This window comes from Microcaecilia unicolor, chromosome 6 (genome assembly GCF_901765095.1).
Source record: "Microcaecilia unicolor chromosome 6, aMicUni1.1, whole genome shotgun sequence".
Taxonomy (NCBI): Eukaryota; Metazoa; Chordata; class Amphibia; order Gymnophiona; family Siphonopidae; genus Microcaecilia; species Microcaecilia unicolor.
In genome coordinates, this window is record NC_044036.1 from 96,047,339 (window position 1) to 96,068,208 (window position 20,870).

Consider the following 20,870-nt stretch of genomic DNA (forward strand, 5'->3'; position numbering starts at 1 on the left):
GCTGAACTGGCACAATTAGACTGACTCTGGACTCTGCATGAAGGTAGCTCTGCCCTCCTTATTTAATATCTGTCTTTTAAATAATGGTAATAAAAAAATATCAAGTGCACTTTTATAATATATCACTGCAATCCACAAAACAAAAGGAGCAAGTTCCCACATGCAATCTTTTTCTTTTGATGTAGGCACAGGAAAAAAAAAGTTTTAAATGCACCCAGTTTTCAACCCAATTAATGTTTAATGTATGATATAAATGTCATGAATAAGTTATTAAATAAGTAGATAGAAACTCTGAATGTTGAGCACCTCATTCTCATAATATGATGTCTGTTTTAGCGGCCCTTTACCAAGAAAAAGAAAAATGTCTACACAAATATAACACATACTAAGGTGTCCCTATAACCATCCCCTCCAAATGACACACTGATTACGATCTATAACAAATTACTTCTCTACCGATGAAAAGTTATTCCATTCTTATACTTCCTCTGAGTACATCCGTATGCTGCACAAGCTGACATGTTTGAAAATATGTTAGATTAAATTAAAATGCTACCAACAATCAAGAACGACAACATGGATGTAGCAGCTCATAGGTTTGTTTTCTTTGTTTTGAGTGTAGGGGGATGATGGCTGCTCGGGGGAGTAGAAACAGAGATTTCCCTAATTGGGTTCGATATGTTGACGTCACTTCGTCTCTTATTTTATCCAACCTCCTTGGCCCATTGCTTCCGTGTTAGCAGCTCGTGCAGAAGGTCACAGGGGAGTGGAACTTGCGTGGGCCCGCTGATTGGTGCTTTGAGTGCTGTGCATCCGCCCCTTCCCTTCCCTGGTGCTTGTGCTGCTGGCCTGGACTGGAGCATTGGGTGGGTAGAGAATTGCAAGCTCAGCGGTTGGGTCGTAGACGGCTATGGAGGACCCGTTCTTTGTGGTGAAGGGGTAAGCATTTCGTGTTGTTGCTCGTGGAAACAGGGAGAGGGGGTGACCTAGTCTTCCACCGGAGGTGAGGTCGGTCACCCAAGTGAGAAGATAGGGCAAGGGGGTCCATTGGTGTTAACTTTGTTTATCGATCCTATGAACAGGAAAAAGTGGCGAGAAATCTTTTTAAGTTCTGTCAAATACGACATATAGCATATGCTAGGCATTGCACAAATATGCCAGCCTCTTTATGTATCTTTTACAGATATTTCTTTTTGATGATATTAAATTGATCGTAATCCAACTTGTACAATGGGAGGATGCTAACTGCAGATTTTGATGTCATAGAAACATGTAGCACTGTTCTCCCTATCACGTCCTTAGAGGCCCTATATACTTATGTATCCCAAGCTTTCTTGAATTCAGATACTGTTTTTGTCTCCACTACTTCCACAGGGAAGCTGTTCCACGAATTCACCACCCTGTGGGTTAAAAAGTATTTCCTCAGGTTACTTCTGAGTCAGTCCCCTTTCACCTTCATCCTATACCCCCTCGTTCCAGAGCTTCTTTTCAATTGAAAGAGACTCACCTTCTGTGCATTTATGCTGTGTAGGAAATGGCTCTATCATATCTTTCTTCTCCCCGTATTCTTCCAAAGTATACATATTGAGATTTTTAAGTCTGTTCCCCATACACTTTAAGATGAAGATTACTGCCAATTTTAGGAGCCACCCTCTGGACTGACTCCGTCCTGCTTGTATCTTTTTGAAGGTGCTGTCTCCAGAATTCTACACAGTGCTCTAAATGAGGTCTAACCAGAGTCTTATATAGTGGCATCATTGCCTCCTTTTTCCTACTGGTCATTCCTCTCCCTGTGCACCCAAGCATTCTTCTAGCTTTCACTATCACCTTTTCTACCTGTTTGGCCACCTTAAGATCATCACATATGGTCACACCCAAGTCCCACTCGTCTTTCAAGCACAAAAGTTCTTTACCCCCCCCCCCCCCAACAGTACCGTTCCCTTAGTTTTTTGCAGCCTGAATGCATGATCCTTCAATTTGTTAGCATTAAATATTAGCTGCCAAATTCCACACCATTCCTCCTAGCTTTGCTAAGTCTTTCCTTATGTTAACCACACCATCAGGGGTGTCTATTGCAGGTTTTGGTATAATCCACAAAGAGGCAATCCTTACCAGAGAGCCCTTCAGCAATAGTGCTTACAAAAATCTTTAAAACAACCGGCCCTTGAACAAACTTTGCAGCACACCACTGGCAATAATCCCATTATACATTTGAGAGTTCAGGTTTTGCTCCCTTATTTTTCATATAGCTCTACAGCAAGTGTAGGTTATACATTTGACACAGCTCATTCTTTTTCTAACAGTATGATAGGTTTATTATTAACACCTCTGGTAATTAGAAGTTTCTGCAGTGTTATTTTGCATTGGTACTTTTTCAAGGCATTTTCCTTTTACTTTTGATTTGTAAAAGTGTTCCTGTATCAAGAAGGGATAAAGTTAAGTCTAGCAGAGGCTAGTATAGTGGTTAGGAATTGGTAAGAGAAGATTGAAGCTGGTGAAACAGGCTCCCTTTGGACACATACTAAAAAGAATGGAAAAACAGTCTGTGAGGCATATTTTGACAGCACTTAGATCTGCAAAGTTCCATAGGTTACTGTGGAGCTCATTTTCAAAAGAGAAAAACGTCCAAAAAGTGGCATAAATCCGCATTTGGACAGTTTTCTCACAAAAACGTCCAAATTGGTATTTTCAAAACCAATTTTTCGATGTTTTTCTATTAAGTCCATCAGAAATTTGTTCAAATTACAAGGGGGCATGTTAAGGGAGGGATCTGGGTGCTCCTAACACTTGGACATTTTTCAGCTGTAACGGAACATTACAAAAGTGTCCAGGACTAAAACTAAGACGTTTTGAGGTAAACCTGTTTTTATAACGAATAAGGCACAAAAGGGTGCCTTAAATGACCAGATGACCACTGGAGGGAATCAGGGGTGACCCCCCCCCCAATGACCCCCCCAGTGGTCACTGACCCCCCTCCCACCCACCAAAATGTGAATACAAATATGATTTAGCAGCCTCTATGACAGCCTCAGATGTTAGAGCCAGGTCTATTAGAGCAGCATGCAGGTCCCTGGAGAAGTTTAGTGATCAGCACAGTTCACCGTGGAGTGGAGGACTCTGGTCCCTATCTCCCTCTACCTGTCACATTTGTGTGGGAAACTGTGAGCCCTCCAAAACTCACCAGAACCCACTGTATTCACATATAGGTGCCCCCTTCACCCATAAGAGCTACTGTAGTGGTGCACAGTTGTGGGCAGTGGGTTTGGGGGTCTCAGCAAACAAGGTAAGGGAGCAACGGTGAGATGTGTACCTGGGAGGATGTTTTTGAAGTCCACTGCATGCCCCCTAGGGTGCCCCATTTATCTCCTGGGATGTCTGGGAGACCAGTCTACTAAAAATTCTAGCCCTTCCTACATCCCAATGGCTTGATTTTCTATATTTTTCACTTGGATGCTTTTTTTTTTTTTTTTTAATGGACCAAAAAACAAAATGTCCAAAGCACAAAACCTTGTTAGAAACGGTATATTTGAAAAGAAAAGATAGACGGTAAGGTTTGCCTCTTTGCGGATCATACCAAAATCTGCAATAGACACCCCTGATAGTGTGGATAACATGAGGAAGGACTTAGCGAAGCTAGGAGGAATGATCTGGAATTTGTCAACTAAGATTTAATGCTAACAAACTGCAGGGTCATGCATTTGGGCTTCAAAAACCTAAGGGAACAGAACAGTTTAGGGGGTAAAGAACTTTTCTTTTTTTGAAAATGAATTTCTTTCCTGTTCAGATTTTGGACTTTTTTTTGCAAAACATCTAAAGTTGGACTTGGACGTCATATTGAAAATGCCCTTCCATGTAACTTTGTAAGTCTAAGCACGTTGAAAATGAGCCCTGCAAGGAGAGCACAGTGAAGTTTGGTGGGAAAGAGGTGGGTGAGGAAATATGAGCTGAGAAAAGAATGTTTCTATAGTGTTCATGAACAGAAGTAATCAGGGTGGGACATGCTTTGCAAACTTTCATTTCTTTGCCAGTTTTCCAGACATCCAGGGTTAGACATATTGAGCATTTTTCACATGGTATATATGATCTCCTGTATCAATCTAGAATATTGTTTCGAGGACACAGAAGGTAAATTAATAGAAGGTATTCAGTACACTACATAGTGTTATGTATTTACATTTAGCTCAGAGTAAGTTACATTAAAGTATAGCAAGTGTTTCTGTGACCCTAGAGGGTTTATAGTGTAAGGACTAGATTTGCTAACACAGGCATAAGCCCAACTATTTGTGGGTCCATTTATTAACTCCTGTACATCAAATTAACCTGCATTAAGTGTAAGTAAATCTAACTTTAAATTTGTATCTGAGGCAATGGAGGATTAAGGGATCCTTTAACTAAGCTGTGATAAAAACTGGCCTTAGCATGCCCTTATGCGGGTTTTTCCTGTGTGCTAAGGCCATTTTAACTGCAGCTGTAAAAATGGTCTTTCTCTATTTCTTGCAATAATGAGGAACTGAGTTCGATTCCCACTTCAGGCACAGGCAGCTCCTTGTGACTCTGGGCAAGTCACTTAACCCTCCATTGCCCCATGTAAGCCACATTGAGCCTGCCATGAGTGGGAAAGCGCGGGGTACAAATGTAACAAAACATGCACTAATGCCGCTATTAAAAAAAGAAATTAACACGTATGCACTTACCACCAACTGTTTTGTAGGCAGTAAGGGCTAATCAGCGCATAATTTAGCTGTGCTAACTGGTTAGCACAGGGACGCCCATTCTCCGCCCCCAGACATGTCCCCTTAAAATTAAAAAATTTTTGGCAGGTGGTTAGCACGCACACACGCGCCCTTTCTGTAGGGTGCCAGAGCGCATGTGGAGGTATGTCATTTTAAGCTGTGCTAGGCGCACATTAGCACCTAACACAGCTTAGTAAATGAGCCACTAAATGACTTGCTAGCGGTCACAAAGAGGGTCAGTGGAACTTTTACCCTGGCTTCCATGTCTCGCAGCCCACTGCTCTAATCTTTAGGCTACTGCTCCATTGTTGAAGATATATCTGTAAATATGAATGAAAATATACAAATCTAGAATTACCACGAAAAGCAAGTGTTATGTAAAGCTGTCCTCTAGCGGCATGCCTGGGGCACGCGCCAAAGAAGCTTGCCTAAGGAGCAGGACCTGCTCCTTAGGCGAATTCCTTGGGGCAGAGGCATGAGACCCTTTTCTGTCCAGTTTGGTAAGCTCTTTCTCTTATTGCTATGGTTTTGTTCCTTGTCTACTCTGTTCTTTCTGTTGTGATTGTCCGTCATCTCTCTCCTGTGGGTGTGTCGGCCCCGTCCTCCATTATGCCATCTGACCCACTCCCAATTCTTGTCTAGTGGGGCCACCGCCCTCCCCCAAGAATTCTTGCACATCCCACACAGGTTAGAAATTTTATTCCATGTCATAGCCCCTCCCTGGCAAACAATTCTGTTCAGGAATTCTCCTGCTGTTTTTTTTTTTTTTTTTTTTATAAACTTTATTTTAGTGTATAGACAACTTAGATATACAATCTTTGACATCACTTTATACATCCTAGAGATATCCCCTTTCCCTTCCCTCCTCCCCTCTCCCCCCCCCCCCCCCCCCCCCCCCAGTCTCTTCATAGTTCTATGGATCTCTATGGTGTATCTTCTTTTATACTTAATCTCCTTTGCTGTTCTTAACTGCCACTCGATGAAGTGCAAATCTATTCTCATTCAGGATTTACTTCTCTCCAACTGTCTTGGCTTTTATCTGCTTAACAGAAACATTCTCCCCTCTGGGGAAGAAGTCCATTTATTTTCAAGCCTTCCTGCAAATTTATCTGTATACTACTCATCTCGAGTAGACAAGCGTGGGGGAGGCCTGGTGGTTATCTTTTCTTCATCTCTCCAGACTAGAGACGGTCTCCCACAGTCTCTTATTAGAGGTGGTAGCCAATCCATGTGTGTATATTGTTCCTTTTTACTGCTACCCCTCTTTAAAATCTGAAGATTGGGATATGGTCTACCAGTCCTTAGCAGATGCCTCAATGACATTTCCAAATCTTCTTATTCTTGAAGACTTTAATACTCGTAGATAACCCATCTCATCTGCATACCAGATATTTTACTTCTTTATTGGCAGCTCTGGGTCTTTTATAGCATGTCACGGTTGAGACTCATTCTGTCGGTCATACCCTTTATCTAGTTATGACGGATCTTTGTTCTTTCATTCAGATCTCTCCATTAAGGACTTTTCATTTTCATGGTCAAATCACCTCTCTTTGTTTCAGGTCTCCCTAACTCCTCTTCTGCCATCTTCAACTTCTACAGAGTATTGGTCAATGTGTCTGTCATATTGACTCTCTCTCCTGCCACTTCAAGATTCCTTTCTGGTCAACTTCTTCGAACTCTGATTTGACGAGCAAGTTTCCACCTGGAATTCTTCTTTACAACAGGTCTTTGATCAAGTAGCACCATTCACTTTTGTTCATAAGTGTATAAAAAATCGACAGCCATGGTTTCATCCTGGTCTACATCTATGCAAACGTCGGGCAAGAAGGGCTGAATACCTATGGTGTAAGCAGAAGTCAAGTGAATCCCTCAAATTGTGTCGACAGACTTGGCGATATTATATTGGCCAGACCCATGTGACTAAGAAACTACTTTTCTAAGCAAATTCATGATGCAGAAAATGCTACCAAGCAGCTTTTCCAGATCTTTAATACTCTTATTTCCTCTCCATCTGATAGTCCTCCAACAGTTCGTCTCACCTCTGAAACCTTGGCCTCATATTTCACTACAGAATTGAGTTGCTTCAGGCCACGTTTCTGCTGCCATCCAGTTGTGTCCCCTCTCCACATCTCCCCCCTTGGCCAATACAGCGTCATGGACAGCATTCAATATTCTATCTCCAAATTTTTACTTGAGCTGTTATTCAGTCTCAGTGTAACTGTCTGTTCCCTTGATTCCTTTCCATCAACCTGGCTAAGACAGCTTTCCTTAGGATTATCTGCGTTTCTTCATTCCCCGGTATCCCACATTTTGACCTTTGGGTATAGTTCTAACATCACTCAAACATGCACTCATAAAACCCATTTTGAAAAAATCTACTCTAGATCCACTACAGCCCAATAACTACTGTCCTGTTTCTAATCTCCCTTTTTTGTCAAATATACTTGACTATAGTCTTCCAGCAAATCCAAGCTTACATTGAGGCAATAAATGCCTTACACCTGTGCCAGTCAGGCGTTAGGGCAGGCTATAGCACTGAAACTGTCATTACTGCACTCTGAAGTGAACTTCACTACAATCTTGTACATGGTAGAATTGCACTAGTAGTATACTTAGATCTCTCAGTTGCTTTCAACCTTATTGATCACCCTCTCCTTTCTCAACACTTAACCTCCTTAAGAATCTCGGGAACTGTGCTTAAATGGTTCACTTCCTTTCTGGAACATTACTCCTTCACAGTTGTCCAATCTACCTCTACCTCGCATACACTTCCTTGTGGAGTTCTCCAGGGCTCAGTCCTTTTGCCCTCTCTTTTTAATCTTCGGTAGCTCTTTGGCATTACTTAGCCAGACTTGCGGCATTAGTGCCTACTCTTATGCCGATGAGTTCCTCTTAGTGTATTATACTGATACAATGTCTATCAATCATGCCCCCTTCAGGACTGCCTGCAGGAAGTAGCAACGTGGCTGGAGGAACATCTAGTTCTTGATCCTGAGAAGACGGTAGTCAGCTGGATCATGGGTTCCTCTTATACTTCTATGTGTATTTCGATAGGCAGATCACCCCTGTCACTTTCTTCAGATACCTTGAGATAATTCTTGACTGTGCTTTATCCTTTACACCTCAGATACCGCAGGTCATGAAAACTGGTTTCTACTTTCTCAGTCTCTGTTGGCAGTTTGGTAGATTCAGATTCACTTTGCTCTCTGTTTTATGCATACATCAATTCTCGTTATTATTGTAATTCCGTCTACATAGGTATTACTAAAGCTGACTTGAATCATCTTCTAACACTTCAAATACTGCTGCCTGTATAATCTGTCATGCAAAATGTTACTATCCTGTTTCTCTGCTTCTACAATGTCTTCACTGGCTTTCCTGTCGAGTTTTGAATAAAATACAAAATCCTTGTATTAACACACAAAATCTTATACACTGCCACTCCTTCCTATTTGGCATCTGAGATCATCCTTTATACACCCTCTTATACCCTTCATTCTCTTACTGATAACAGGCTTGTTTTACCTCCCCTCCTCAAAGACACAATGGGAGTCCACCCAGCCATCTGCTTTCTTCTTTCTTGCACCGCCCTCTAGAACTCGCTCCCCCAACTTTTGCGACTTGATGACTCCTATACCTCCTTTCGAACTTCACTGAAAGCCTATTTCTTTAAAACAACCTTTAGACTTTGATGTTCTTTCTGGTTGATTTTCATGCGGTTGTATTTTGGCTTGAATTATGGTTTATTGTTTGGTCTTGAGTGATTGTGCTTTTCTATTTATGTTATGGCTTTCCTTTTCTAATTTTAGCTTTGTTTTTATTGCAATGTAAAACATTTTGACTTGGGTTCATGAGAAGCAGTATAGCAAACTCAATAAACAATAAACTTGAGAAACTGAGGTAGATCTCTTTTTTTTTTGTTTTTTTTTTTTTGGGGGGGAGGGAACTTGTAAGCTCCTTTTGCACCTAGCTGAAATAATATTCTGGGAACAAAACTGATATTTGCCACCAGTAGGAATACAACATGAACTATAGTAATAAAGGTAAAGAACTGTTGGAGTTGGACCAGCCCAGTGGTTCAGCTGCTCTGCTGCTTTGTGGAAGACCTGGGTTTAGTTTCCAGGCTCAGCTTCTGCTGTCTCTGCTGCAGAGGCAGCATTCATGGTCCCTGGGGGAAGATGGCCTCAGTTGTTGCTGAGTAATTGCACCTAATGGTTAAGCATGGGTTGTATTTGCACTGAGGTCTACAGAGCTGCAGCCTTTTATTAGTGGTGGTACAAGCCGAGGAATGATGAGATTCAGAAATCCTCGGGTAGTTATGAACAGGGCCATTCTGATGTGCGAGCAGTGTGGCTGCACAGTGCGCAAGTGAGGCGGGGACACGCAAATTGCTTCCTGCCCATTGTTTCCCCTGTGGTGGCTACAGCATAGTGGTTAGGGGTGGAGGGGGCACTAGGGGAAGTGTCACAAAGGACACGGTCCTAGCTCAGGACACTCTTGGTCATGCATGAAAGCTCAGGGTGTTGTAGTCCAGTAGAACGTAGGTTTATTTGAGGTGGCAACCGAAAGGAACAGGAGGATCTGCTAGGCCAAAATGGAAAAAAAAAACCGGAAGGTGTTTTTTTTTTTTAACGTAAACAGGCCCCATTTACATAACTAAATTTCCTCTGAGTTGACCTCCACATTGGCAAAAGTGTTAAAAAGTGACTGGTAGAATCAGTGGGATACTAGGGTGTATGGGGAGATGTGATACCCAGTAAGAAAAGGTTATACTATCACCTTGATATGAAACATTGATATTAATTCACCCCAATTACTTTGTCCAATGTTATGGAGATATAGATAGAGTAGAAGAAATTTAGAGAAATTTCTACATGGGGCTGACTATTTTCTTCAGTGAGTGCCTAAGTTTGTGTACCTTGGAGGAGAGGAGGGTGTGTATGATACAGTTTCAGATTGCATCTATTGTAATGGTGTAGAATAAAAGGCTATGATATGAGACTGGAGAGCAGGACAAACATGGGGATAGAGGGTGCCCTGGTTCTTTTCCAATTACATTTGTCCCTTTTACCTCCATTCCCCCACACATGGGAGGTGCTACAAGGCACATACAGTGCTGTACAGATATGAGAAACTCTGCTCCATGAAGCCGACAATCTAGGTAAGGCACATAGGTAAGAAGTTTCGGGAGCTGGGAGCTGAGTGTGAGGTTCAGTAATTTTGATAATTGTAGAAACTGCATAGAATTAAGACCATGCTTAGAGGTTATGATCATCTGGGAAAATCCAATTTCAACTGATGATGAAAACCATATATCATGGTAAAGGAGAAAACGCTAGATCAGCACTGGTAATAGAGGTGCTGGTTCCAAGTGATTATTCTGTGCATTCAAGATCTTCAGGTACCAAGCAATGCAGTCAGATATTAAGAAAATGTGACAGAAAGAAGCAGAAATATTTCCCATCCTATCGGGTGCTGCAGGCTTGATTAAAAGGACTTTTCAAGCACACTACTACTACTACTACGGGTTCCCATACCTGATCCTGGAAGCAGGTTTTCAGAATATCTACAATGAATATTCATGAGAGATTTGCATGCACAGTCTCCTCTTCATGTCAGTGTGACTGGCTGGGGCGCTTCCAGGATCGGGTTTGGGAACCACTGTGTTTTACATCTTATAAACTCCAGAAGGAAGCTGTAAATTTGAGAGACTAACATCATACTTCACATCCCCTGGTTATGAGTGAGGTTCATTGCTGGCATCATATGCACAAAATTAAGCCATCTGGAGCGAGAGCCCCCAAAAGAATCAGTTTTAGGTTTTAGAAATTGTCTCAAAAAGTAGGGGCCTAATATTCTAAGCAAATCATGTGTTTGTGGGCAGGTAATGAACTAAAAACTTGCTTCTAAATTTTACTCGTAAGTGCTCAGAATAAAGTTGTTTAGGGGTCCTTTTACTGAAGCCTAGCATGCACTAAGTGCTACACGGCCCAAACAGACATGCCAAGTTGCACGCATTCAGGTCCCTTCTCCAGCTCTCATGCTTAAGTGGCCCAATCATGTGCCTTGGTTCCACTCTCCCTCCCTTCCTTCCTGTGGGTACGGCAGCTCTCCCTCTTCCTCCTTCCCCTCCCACCACAGTTCTCACCCAGCGGCAAATCGCGGGCAGCACTAAGGACGCACTGTTTCTGGCTGCCCCAGCCTTTTCTCTGAGTGGTCCTGCCTTTTTTTTAATGCAACTTCCTGTGCGCAGGACCACACACAGAAGTACCAGGGCAGCTGGAGGCAGCATGTCTTTAGCACTGCTCTGTGACTTGCTGATGGGCGAGGACCGAGGGGCAGGATAAGGAGGACAAATACCTCACAACACTGGCATGCCAGAGTGTTAAGGTCAAGGCCTAGCTCTGTATAAAGCACCTGAGCTGCTCAAGTCAGGTTACCCTAAAGCTATTGAAGCCTATGCTACTTAATCACAGCTAAGAAATATATCTGCAGTGTGAATTGGGCTTATAAAGCTGAGATAGAGTGTATTGTTTTTTTCCAGCAATTTTATTTTTTAAATCATGTGAGGATGAATATAAACAGGTCAATATTCAACAGCAAGGCTGTTATCTAACCTCAAAAGAATAAATTGCTTCCAGGCTGCACCAGCCCTTCTAGGAAACTGAGGAGTTTTTGTTCTGTTTTCACCTGTTGGAGGGAGGGGAAATTTCTACTTGTCAGACTAGTCTAGCAGGTCTTAAGGAAAGAACATTTAGGTAGCATAATTTATTTCCTTAGTGTATGCAGCAGATGAATCCAAGAACTGATGGGTTGTGTTCATCTACCAGCAGATAGAGATTACAAAGCTGAAGGCAGTGATACCAGAAGGCCAGCTCCTCCTTCACCTCTTATCTCTATCTCCAGCAGGTGGTGGACGGTGTTTCATTCAGCAGCTCCTGGATTTGTCTGTTGGGGATACTCCTGGGTCCTGTGGGCCAGTTGAGTTTAGGGGTGTGTGGCTGGTGGTGCTGACCATAGCCGCCGAGGGGGGGGCAGGGGGGACAAAATTCCCCAGGCTCCAAGGGGGGCCCGGCGCCGCAGTCCCACCCGCCGTCCGTCGTCGACCATCTGCCCCCTGCATTGAAATTGCAGTCTCGCCTCCGTGAAAGCAGCGCTGCAGGCAGCAGAACGCCTCCCTGTCCCGCCCTCGTCTGATGTAACTTCCGCAAGGGCGGGACATGAGGGAAGGAGGGCCGAAGGGAGACGTTCTGCTGCCTGCAGTGTTGCTTTCACGGAGGTGAGACTACGATTTCAATGCAGGGAGCCCGGCACGGTGGCGGACTGAGGGGGGAGCGGCGGCAGCGGTGACCTTGGGGGGGGGTGGAGGGGGGAGCAGTGGCTGCGGCAATCTCGGGGGTGGAGGGGGAGCGGCAGCAAGGGCGGCAGGGGTGGGTCCCCGGGGTGGCCTTGCCCCGGGCCCGGCCCAGTCTCTCGGCGGCCCTGGTGCCGACTTTGGGGGCATACTCAGTCTTCTGGGTCCCTGCTTCACCCTTCCCCCCCCCTTGCCTGCCGGTCTTTAGAGCTCTAGCCTTCCTCACCAGTAAAAAAACAAAAAAAAAAACAAGAGAGCTCATTTGCCTTCATTTTAGTGTTAAAACAAAACAGAAGAAACAAGATTTCTGACAGGACCGGGCAGTACAGGGTTTCCCTGTCTTAGTGCTGTGCTTTCAGTCTATGTGCCGGTTAGGCAGCAGGCTGCTGCGTCTGTGGAACTCTGCTTCTCCTCCGGAGATACCTGCTGTTCAGTGAGTCCCTGCCTTTCTCTTTCTGCGCAGGGTACCGTGCTTTAATATGGGCGATGCGTTTGAAAGCTGTTCCCGCTGTGTCGAGTTGTTTGATTGTTCCACAGTAAAGATTTGGAAACCTAGACGTCTCCCTTGTAGTTAGATAGAGCCCACTTTCCCTACCCCCTTCTCCTTGACCATGCGTACAAGAGCCATGCTGACCGCAAAACCTTTGTGTGCATGTCAGGCAGGGGCATAGCCAGACAACAGATATTAGGTGGGCCAAGGCAAGAAGTGGGTGGACACCAAGTGTTTCCCCCCCCCCCCCCCCTCCCCCCAAAAAAAATATCTCAGCGGGAAAACATTTCTTTCTACCTTGGCAGTCTGCAGCAGGCATGCGCTGAAAACTGAGCATGTGCAGATGCCGGTATTGTGGAGAGAAGTGTTTTCGTTATCATCAGGGAGAAGACTTCAGCTGGCAGAGCTTGGGATCCCCACCAGCTACCGTTAAACCTGTGCTACACTTGGGTGGGCCTGAGTCCTAAGTGGGTGGGCCCTGGCCCACTGTCGGGCATGTTCTTCCTTCCACTTCCTGTTGGATAACACAATTTAACCATGCATAAAACTTAAATATAATTGGCCTCAAGCTGAGCTAGTTTTTTGCATTACTGTTGCGTTATGGGCCCATCTGCACATGGCTTCAGTGTAAAGCTTTGAGCGTCGGCCTCTTGGTACTCAAGATGAGGTCTCATTAATAACCTGTATTGCACCACTATCATAGTTGTGTGGGGGGGGAGTTCCGATCCCTTTACGCACTGGCATTCCTCTGGCTCTAGCTTCCATCTTGTCCCATTGTTTTCACTCCCTCCAAGATGATTAGATTTTATCAACCTGAGATCTGTCTGTTTTGTATATATCAGTATCTCATCCCTCCCATTTTGTGATGTTCCTTTGAACTTCTCTTCCCTAAGAATGCAGGAAGCTGCAGTTTTGCATTGAAGCTTAGATGAGGAGCACTCAGTCCTTGAGCTTTCATAAATTGCTCCTCAGGGTTGTCTGTTCTTTTGCAGTTATTACAGTCATCAGCAAAAGGTTTCCTGTATCAACCTCATGGCAGTAACACTTGTGAAAAGATATTCAGTTTATCTCTACCATCTGTCACTCAAAAAGTTTCTAATCCATTCCAGTAACCCAGGGGACCATCCTAGGCTGTTCAGATTAGTAACAAACACTTTTCCTGGTGTACTAGGTCCACAGGGTCTTTCAGTATCAGCTTAGACCAATTTTCACTGATACGTGGATTTTAACACCAATTCAAAAACAGCTGCAAGCCAACTGTGCTTTCCAGCATCTCTTTTTCCAAAGGTCCAGATCTTGCTCCTAGCAAAAAGTACAGGAGCAGCATACCTGCCCTGCAGGGAAACGTTGTGGTGAAGGGAGACTCGATCTACTGCTAAAGCTAGAGTCACCACTATAGCCACACAGAGGGGGCCAGAGTTGCCACTGCAGAGGGAGGTACAAGGAACTGTGCTCTTCAGATACTGGAAGAGGTAAAGAAGGAAGAGGGGAAAGATATACTGGGGAAATAAGCCATTAGAAGAAGTTTGGAAATCCCTGTTCTAGGGATTCAAACATGCTCAGTATATTTTATATTTGCTGTCCTGGCATCTGTGCATAAAAAAAAACAGGTAAATACCTGGAATTATTTTTTTCTTGTTGAAATAAGTTCTGTTCTCTCATCCTTCAGCTGCCTTTATTACCTTTCATATCCTTGTTGGCACCAAACTCTGGACAGTGGCTTGCGATGACGCATCCTTTTGCCATTTGCAACAACGTAGTTTGAACCAGTCTCGGTTTATTGAACATATGAGTTGCGAGTTTTTAATGTGATATTTATCTAAAATAGTTTTTTTCGCTGATCCCTGACGTAGGTGTTTGTTGCCAAAACACGGCCTGTGGCAGGTCAGCCAATAAGACTCTTGACAACTCCGAGCTTGAACTGCCTATGGTGCTTTTTTTGTTTTTCCAATTTTGTGCATACCATGACAGTATGAACCTCACTCCTAAACCAGGTTATGTGGAGTATGATCTCACGAGTCTCAAATTTACTGTAGTACTTGCATAGTACCAAAGAACTTCCTTCTGAAGTTCATAAGATGTAATGTGTAATGTAGGCTGTTAACAAGAACAAGCGTGCTGGGGCTGAGCCTGCTTAGGCTGGTGAGCCGCCTACCTACACCTTTGTGAGTAGTAGGGATCGTTCTTCGACTTGCCCAAAAACCTCCTGATGAGGAGGAAGTCGCAGAAGGTGTCTGGCAGGAGAGAGTGTCGATGGGATCAGTGTGCTTCTTAATGAAGGTCAGCGACCTCCTCCACCTTCTCTCCAAAAGGGTTATTCCCCCCCCCCCCACCCCCCCAGCATTTGTCTTCCACCAGTCTCTGCTGGACTGCTGGGTCCAATAGACATGCAGCCGTGAGAGTCTGTGCATCGCTATACTTTGAGCAGAGATCCTGGACGCCACATCAAGATGTGCTTAGACATTGCTTTTAATCAAGCCTGTGGTATCCAATAAAACGGGAACTATTTGTGTATCTTTCTACTACATTTTCTTGGCCTTTAAGGATCTTCTCCATCTCCACGTGATTGCTTAGAACTAATACCCCTTTATGAGGTGTTTTTTGTAGCTTTTAATGTGTCCTCGATAGCTATGCCTGAGGCGATAGCCTCTTTGCTTCTCCCACAGCTGGGACATCAGGGCCACGGCTATCTCATATTCTCATCTCTCAACTCTGTCCTACCCAATCTGTCTCTCTTCCCCCCCCCCTTGTCACCAGTCCTTCTCTCACTCCCCAGCAGTCTTAAGTACTCTTAGGAAAGTTGCTTGCATCCATTGGTCAGCAAAATCAGTACAGTGAATGCTATTATAATAATGAACATCTCTGTGGCAGATAAGTGTTCCCACATGCCTCTGCATAAGTGGTTTTCAACCTAGTCCTCAGGGACCACCTGGTCAGTTGGGTTTTCAGGATATCCACAATAAATATGCATGAGAGATTCTTAGTATGCAAATCCCTCTCATGCATATTCATTGCGGATATCCTGAAGACCCAACTGACCAAGTGGTCCCTGAGGACTGGGTTGAAAACCACTGCTCTATATGTATTTATTTAAAATATTTATAAACCGCTCTATCCAAATCGCCCTAGTCAGTGTTCTTCTTCTCTACCATCATCTTCCTATTTCTCTACTGGACTGCTGTCTGTATATTAATGTTGCTGGGAGTGGGAGATGCTTAATATGATTTAATGTCCATTAAATTCATTTGATGTATTTTGTTAGTTTATCAATGACCTATAAAAGGATTACCGTAAGGCTGCTGTTAAAGTCACGTTTCTCACCTGTGGGTGTAAATCCCTAACTGACCTTGTGGGGAAAAATGGCCTCCTTAACTAGAATAAAGGTCTGTCAAAGAATGTAAGTTGGATGGATGGAACTAGGGGGAGGAGTGGGAATAAAACACCAGTGATCCCTTCTGTATACAAAAAAAGTGGCCTTCTCAGAGGAAGACAATACCCTTTTGCAAACTCGTTTATTTAAATACTGTTTCACACAGGAAACACATCGTTCTCAAACTTTCCCCTGTTCTCAGGCTTTTAACTACATGCGTACACAGGATTAAACAATATTTCTCCTCCTTTTAGGCCCCTATTTTACTAAACTGTATACAGGTTTTCAGTTAGGACAAGAATTAGGCCTAGACCTTGCTCTTGTGCAGCAGCTTGTGGCTCGGAAGCTCCTCAGAAATGTCATCTACATGTCCATTGCTATTCAACCAGGAGCATAGGGCTCTGTGAGTCCCTGAGAGAGATTGTCAAGATTAACCTTTTTTGCTGACAAATGGGAAGAAGCTGGACAATTTCCAACATATAAAGTATTTAAAATCCTTGGACAGACTGGCTACTTGGAGTGGATAAGCAACTAAGATTTGTCAGCCCCCTGCTGTGGCCACGTTAAGTGAGTCCAGTAAAAAAAAGTCATTGGTATGGAGGGTAATCGCCAGAAGCCCCTTCTGCGGGTAAGAAAACACTGTTTAACCGGTGGAAATGGGCTTTTTGCTGTATGCGGGTAGAATTATGTGTGTGCTGTTCCACAGTGCACATGCTTTAACCCTCCAGGTCAAAGAGATATTTCTGGGGTGGGGCCAGGTCAGGGAGGGAAGTACGCTTACTTACATTTACTTAAAAATTAATAACTTGCAGAAAAATAAGACACAACTTCCTTCAACAATCTTCAAAGCAAAACTTTCCCGCCCCTAATATTTGTCTGGGCTTAGTTCAGCCAGGTAGTATGTACTATTGCATTAACCAACTAAATTCTTAAAGCACATTCAACTGAGCTAACGTGACAAGTACCCTATATTTTTCTTCTAAATAGTAGAGCTGAGGATTACAGAAGGTCTGGCTGCTTCACAAGTAAAACAGGAAAGTGGAGGTATGGGGGAGAGGTGTTTATATTATAGCCACGGAAAGGCTGCACATCAGTATCTAGTTAGAAACGATGAATTATAAAAGATAATTTAAGAATTGTAAAGCACCAAAGATGATAGTGTTGGAACGAAAATATTAGCATTTGTTTCACTTACAAGCATGCTGAAACTAATGCAAACCCAGTGTTCTAGTTAGCATAAAAGGCAAGCCTCAAAGCTAACTGTTTTGTTTAAAAAAATGATTTGATTTGGGGTAAAAATTTTCTTTCATTTGTATAAGATAGGCTAAACCTGAAATGCATTAAAGGTGATCGCTCTCTCCCTTTTGAATACAGGGAGGTTCAAAAGGCAGTAAACACTGCCCAGGGCCTGTTTCAGAGATGGACAGACCTTCTTCAGGATCCCACTACTGCCACAAGAGAAGAAGTGGATTGGACTACCAATGAGCTAAGGAACAACCTGCGGAGCATTGAATGGGACCTTGAGGACCTGGATGAAACTATCAATATCCTATCTGTACTCCTGAGAGCTGTAGGTTCAGTACCCTGTGCTTCCACTCACTTTCAGCACAAATTTAGAGATCTGTGTATTCATCCCTTCCAGTGTCGTAGCTACGGGTGGGCCTGGGTGGGCACAGGCCCACCCATTCTTGGCTGAAGCCCACCCAGATGTAGTGCCACACTGCTCTCCCCCCCCCCCCCCCCCCCCCCCCCCCCCCCCGTGGTGGCTCGACATCTGCGTTCTGGTCTCTGAACCCCAGTGTTGGTAAGGCATCCTTGGCGCCTGCAGCAATTCATTCTCGCTGGTTGTGCCAGGCTTCCATCTGCCGCGTTCTGCCAGACAGGAAACAGGCAATGATGTCAGCGAGGGCGGGACACAGCAGATGGAAGCCTGCGGGGCTAGTGCAAGCAGCAAGAATGAATAGCTGCAGGTGCCAAGGACGCCTGTACCGACATTAGGGAGGGACAGAGTTCAGAGATAGCAGCGCAGATGCTGGGATGCCGCGGAGAAGATGTGGGGTAGGTGAAAAAAAGTCTTATGTTCTTAAAAAAAATATCTCCAGGAAGATATTTGTGATGTGGTTGGGGGTGGAAGGGCCATCCAGTTTACCTCTGGGCCCATCCAAAATACAGTCTGGCTATGCCTCTGATCCCTTATGAAAATAAATATCACTCTGGTGGGGGTTCTTTTGGGGGGGGGGGGGGGATGGGAAAGAGAATATTTCTAGTATCCATATATTTGGGACACTCAAATTATGCAGCTGTAATAGGGATTTTTATTTTTTTCCTGGTGACCGAGGCTTCATTAGGGAGCGCAGGGTGGAGGCCTGGTAGTGTGTTAATGGGCAGGCTGGATGACATCAGTTTCAGGGTCCAGAATGTGTAGTATTTTCTTAACACTGCAGTTCACGCATTGTGGAAACAAATCCTCGAAAATTCAATCTTGATGCACTGGAGCTGAGTAAAAGAAAAGCCTTCATCACGAGCACCAGGCAAATAGTAAAGGTAAGAGGGGCTTTCTGAGTTTTTTTCTTTCACTGAATTACGTGTTACTGGATCCCATATGAAAATTAATTCTGTGTGAGATAACCGACTGTTCTTGTACAGATCCAGCTATGAACAGAAATCCAGGCTAGTTTGTACAGCTCTTCAATTCTTCAAATATAAATTAAGTATAGTTGGGTCTCCCACATTGTGGCCTTGTCTGCAGTATAATCCAGTTTGGTCATCTGCCAGCATTGTTCTGCTTTGCTGGCCCCTCCCTGTTTCACCTCAAACTCTCCTAAATTCAAGGCTGTGTCTTGACTGCTGGAGGGCACTAACTACCATTCTGTTCTGTATGAATGGATGTAGTTATGGTTTTAGCCTTTAAGAATTTATTCTCTATGCTTGGTCTTGCCTACTTTTCCTATTTAAAATTGGAGTTCTTGTCTTTTCTCTTTTGATCTGGATATGTTTTTTTTAGTATGTGCACCTCCACATTGTGTCTTCATGCAAGGCAGTATCAAACATATAAATGACAAGTGACTGACTCATCCGCAAATGCGCAGTAGAGACTTCCCTCTCTGTCCCGCCCTCGTGTCAAGACGTGATGACGTCAGAGGGCAGAACAGAGAGGGAAACGGCCGCTGCCGCTGGAGCCTGGACACGAAGCAACATCGCCGGCGCACCAACCTCCATCCCCGCTCCCGCCCCCTCCGTATCGGGCTCCCTGCAGCGCTTCCACACGGAGGTGAGAGGCGCTCTCATGTCAGTGCAGGGGGCCCGGCACAGAGGGGGGAGGGAGCAGCTGCGAGGAGGGTAGCTGGGCATGGGGTAGAGAAGAGGGTTGCTGGACATGGGAGAGCAGGGGGGGGGAGGCCAAGGGAAAGAGGAGGGTTGCTGGATATGGGGGGAGGGCAGGGGAGAGAGGAGGGTCGGTGGACGGGGTGAGGCCAGGGGAGACAGGAGGGCTTCTGGATGTGGGGGGGGGGGAGGGCAGGGGAGAGAGCAGGGTTGCTGGACATGGATCGGGGGAGGGCAGGGGAGAGAGGAGGTTTGTTGGAGATGGATGGATGGAGGTGAGAAATATTACATTTTGCAAAACAGAAATCTCGCCCGTTTTAATGGGCTTTAATGTCTAGTAAACCATAGCTGCTGCTTCCACCCTCCAGTGTCTGTAGCAGGACTCTGCTTGCTGCAGGCTGATTGGTGTTCTTCCTTATCCAGTCAGATCTCATCAGTAGGAAAAAGCCAATCCATGCTGGGGGGAGGGAATTCAAAGAAGGAAACAGCAACTCAGATTGGGTAGTCTAATTGTGGGCCCACTCTGAGCATGTTGATTTGTGGCATGTGCCCTGCCTGCCCCCTTGGACAGAAAAACACAGGACAAGACCCCACTACATTTCAGCCTGAAATACAGAACCAGCCCCAATTTTATATCTTTTTATTAAAGCAAATCACAAGTTCACCACTGCATCCCTATTTCATATGCCTACACAAGTTTGAGATGTGTTCAGTAGAGGTCAGGGACGTTATCTTTGGCAGCTTCCTCTTTGTGGAGTAAACTGCGACAAGAGCTGGTGAATAATTATGCCCAGTTTCATAAAGCATTAATAACCTGGCTTTATCTTTGGAGATTGTCTTGTGGCTGTAGTATTGTATTATAAAGCCTCCAAGGCTCTTGCGATCACTTAGCAATTGCCATTTACATATCCCTTCAGTGAAGTTGCTAGATTAGATACTACTACTACTCTCTTTTGTTGTGTTTCTCTTTCTTTCGGAATCTCTCTCCCAGCTAACGTCAGATTAGAATTATCTTATCCAAAATATGGAACATTCCTGAAAACCTTCTTGTTCAGAGCTTTTGGGGATCAGTTGACAACAGTGCAGCACCCCAAGTGCAGTGAACCCACCCTATGGCAATTCTACCTGAATCTAGTTTCTTTTTCCTCCTCTTCTCGCCTATTATCTGGTATGAATGTATGCTGCTTTCCTGTTTTAATTTGGCGTTCCTTTCCTATTTGTGCAGCTCTTCGTGAGGTCAGAGCGTTTCCTTAGGTTCGGTGTTAACGCTTTTCTCCGAGGACAAGCAGGCTGCTTGTTCTCACTGATGGGTGACGTCCACGGCAGCCCCTCCAATCGGAATCTTCACTAGCAAAGTCCTTTGCTAGTCCTCGCGCGCCCGCGCATGCGCGGCCGTCTTCCCGCCCGAAACCGGCTCGAGCCGGCCAGTCTTCTTTCGTCCGCACTCGGTACGGCTGTGTTTTTGCCGTGTCGAGCCCCGGAGAGTCGACCTCGCGCGTCCGTTATTCAGATCGACGTGTTTTTTCTTCGGAAAAGGTTTAAATTCGTTCGGAAAGTGCTCCGAAAACCCCCTTGGGTTTCGTTTGCCCCTTCCCGTAC

The 20,870-nt window shown here is 44.6% G+C and overlaps 1 protein-coding gene across 1 annotated transcript in view; it reads left to right on the top strand.

The window, feature by feature from the left end:
- The first annotated feature begins 765 nt into the window (after positions 1 to 765).
- Positions 766 to 20,870, top strand: part of STX6 (syntaxin 6) — an 80,733-nt gene continuing 60,628 nt past the window's right edge. The window contains exons 1-3 of the mRNA XM_030206516.1: positions 766 to 939; positions 17,322 to 17,491; positions 18,397 to 18,491. Coding sequence (XP_030062376.1) covers positions 911 to 939; positions 17,322 to 17,491; positions 18,397 to 18,491 — 294 coding nt within the window. The 5' untranslated portion in view covers positions 766 to 910. The remainder of the gene's footprint in view (positions 940 to 17,321; positions 17,492 to 18,396; positions 18,492 to 20,870) is intronic.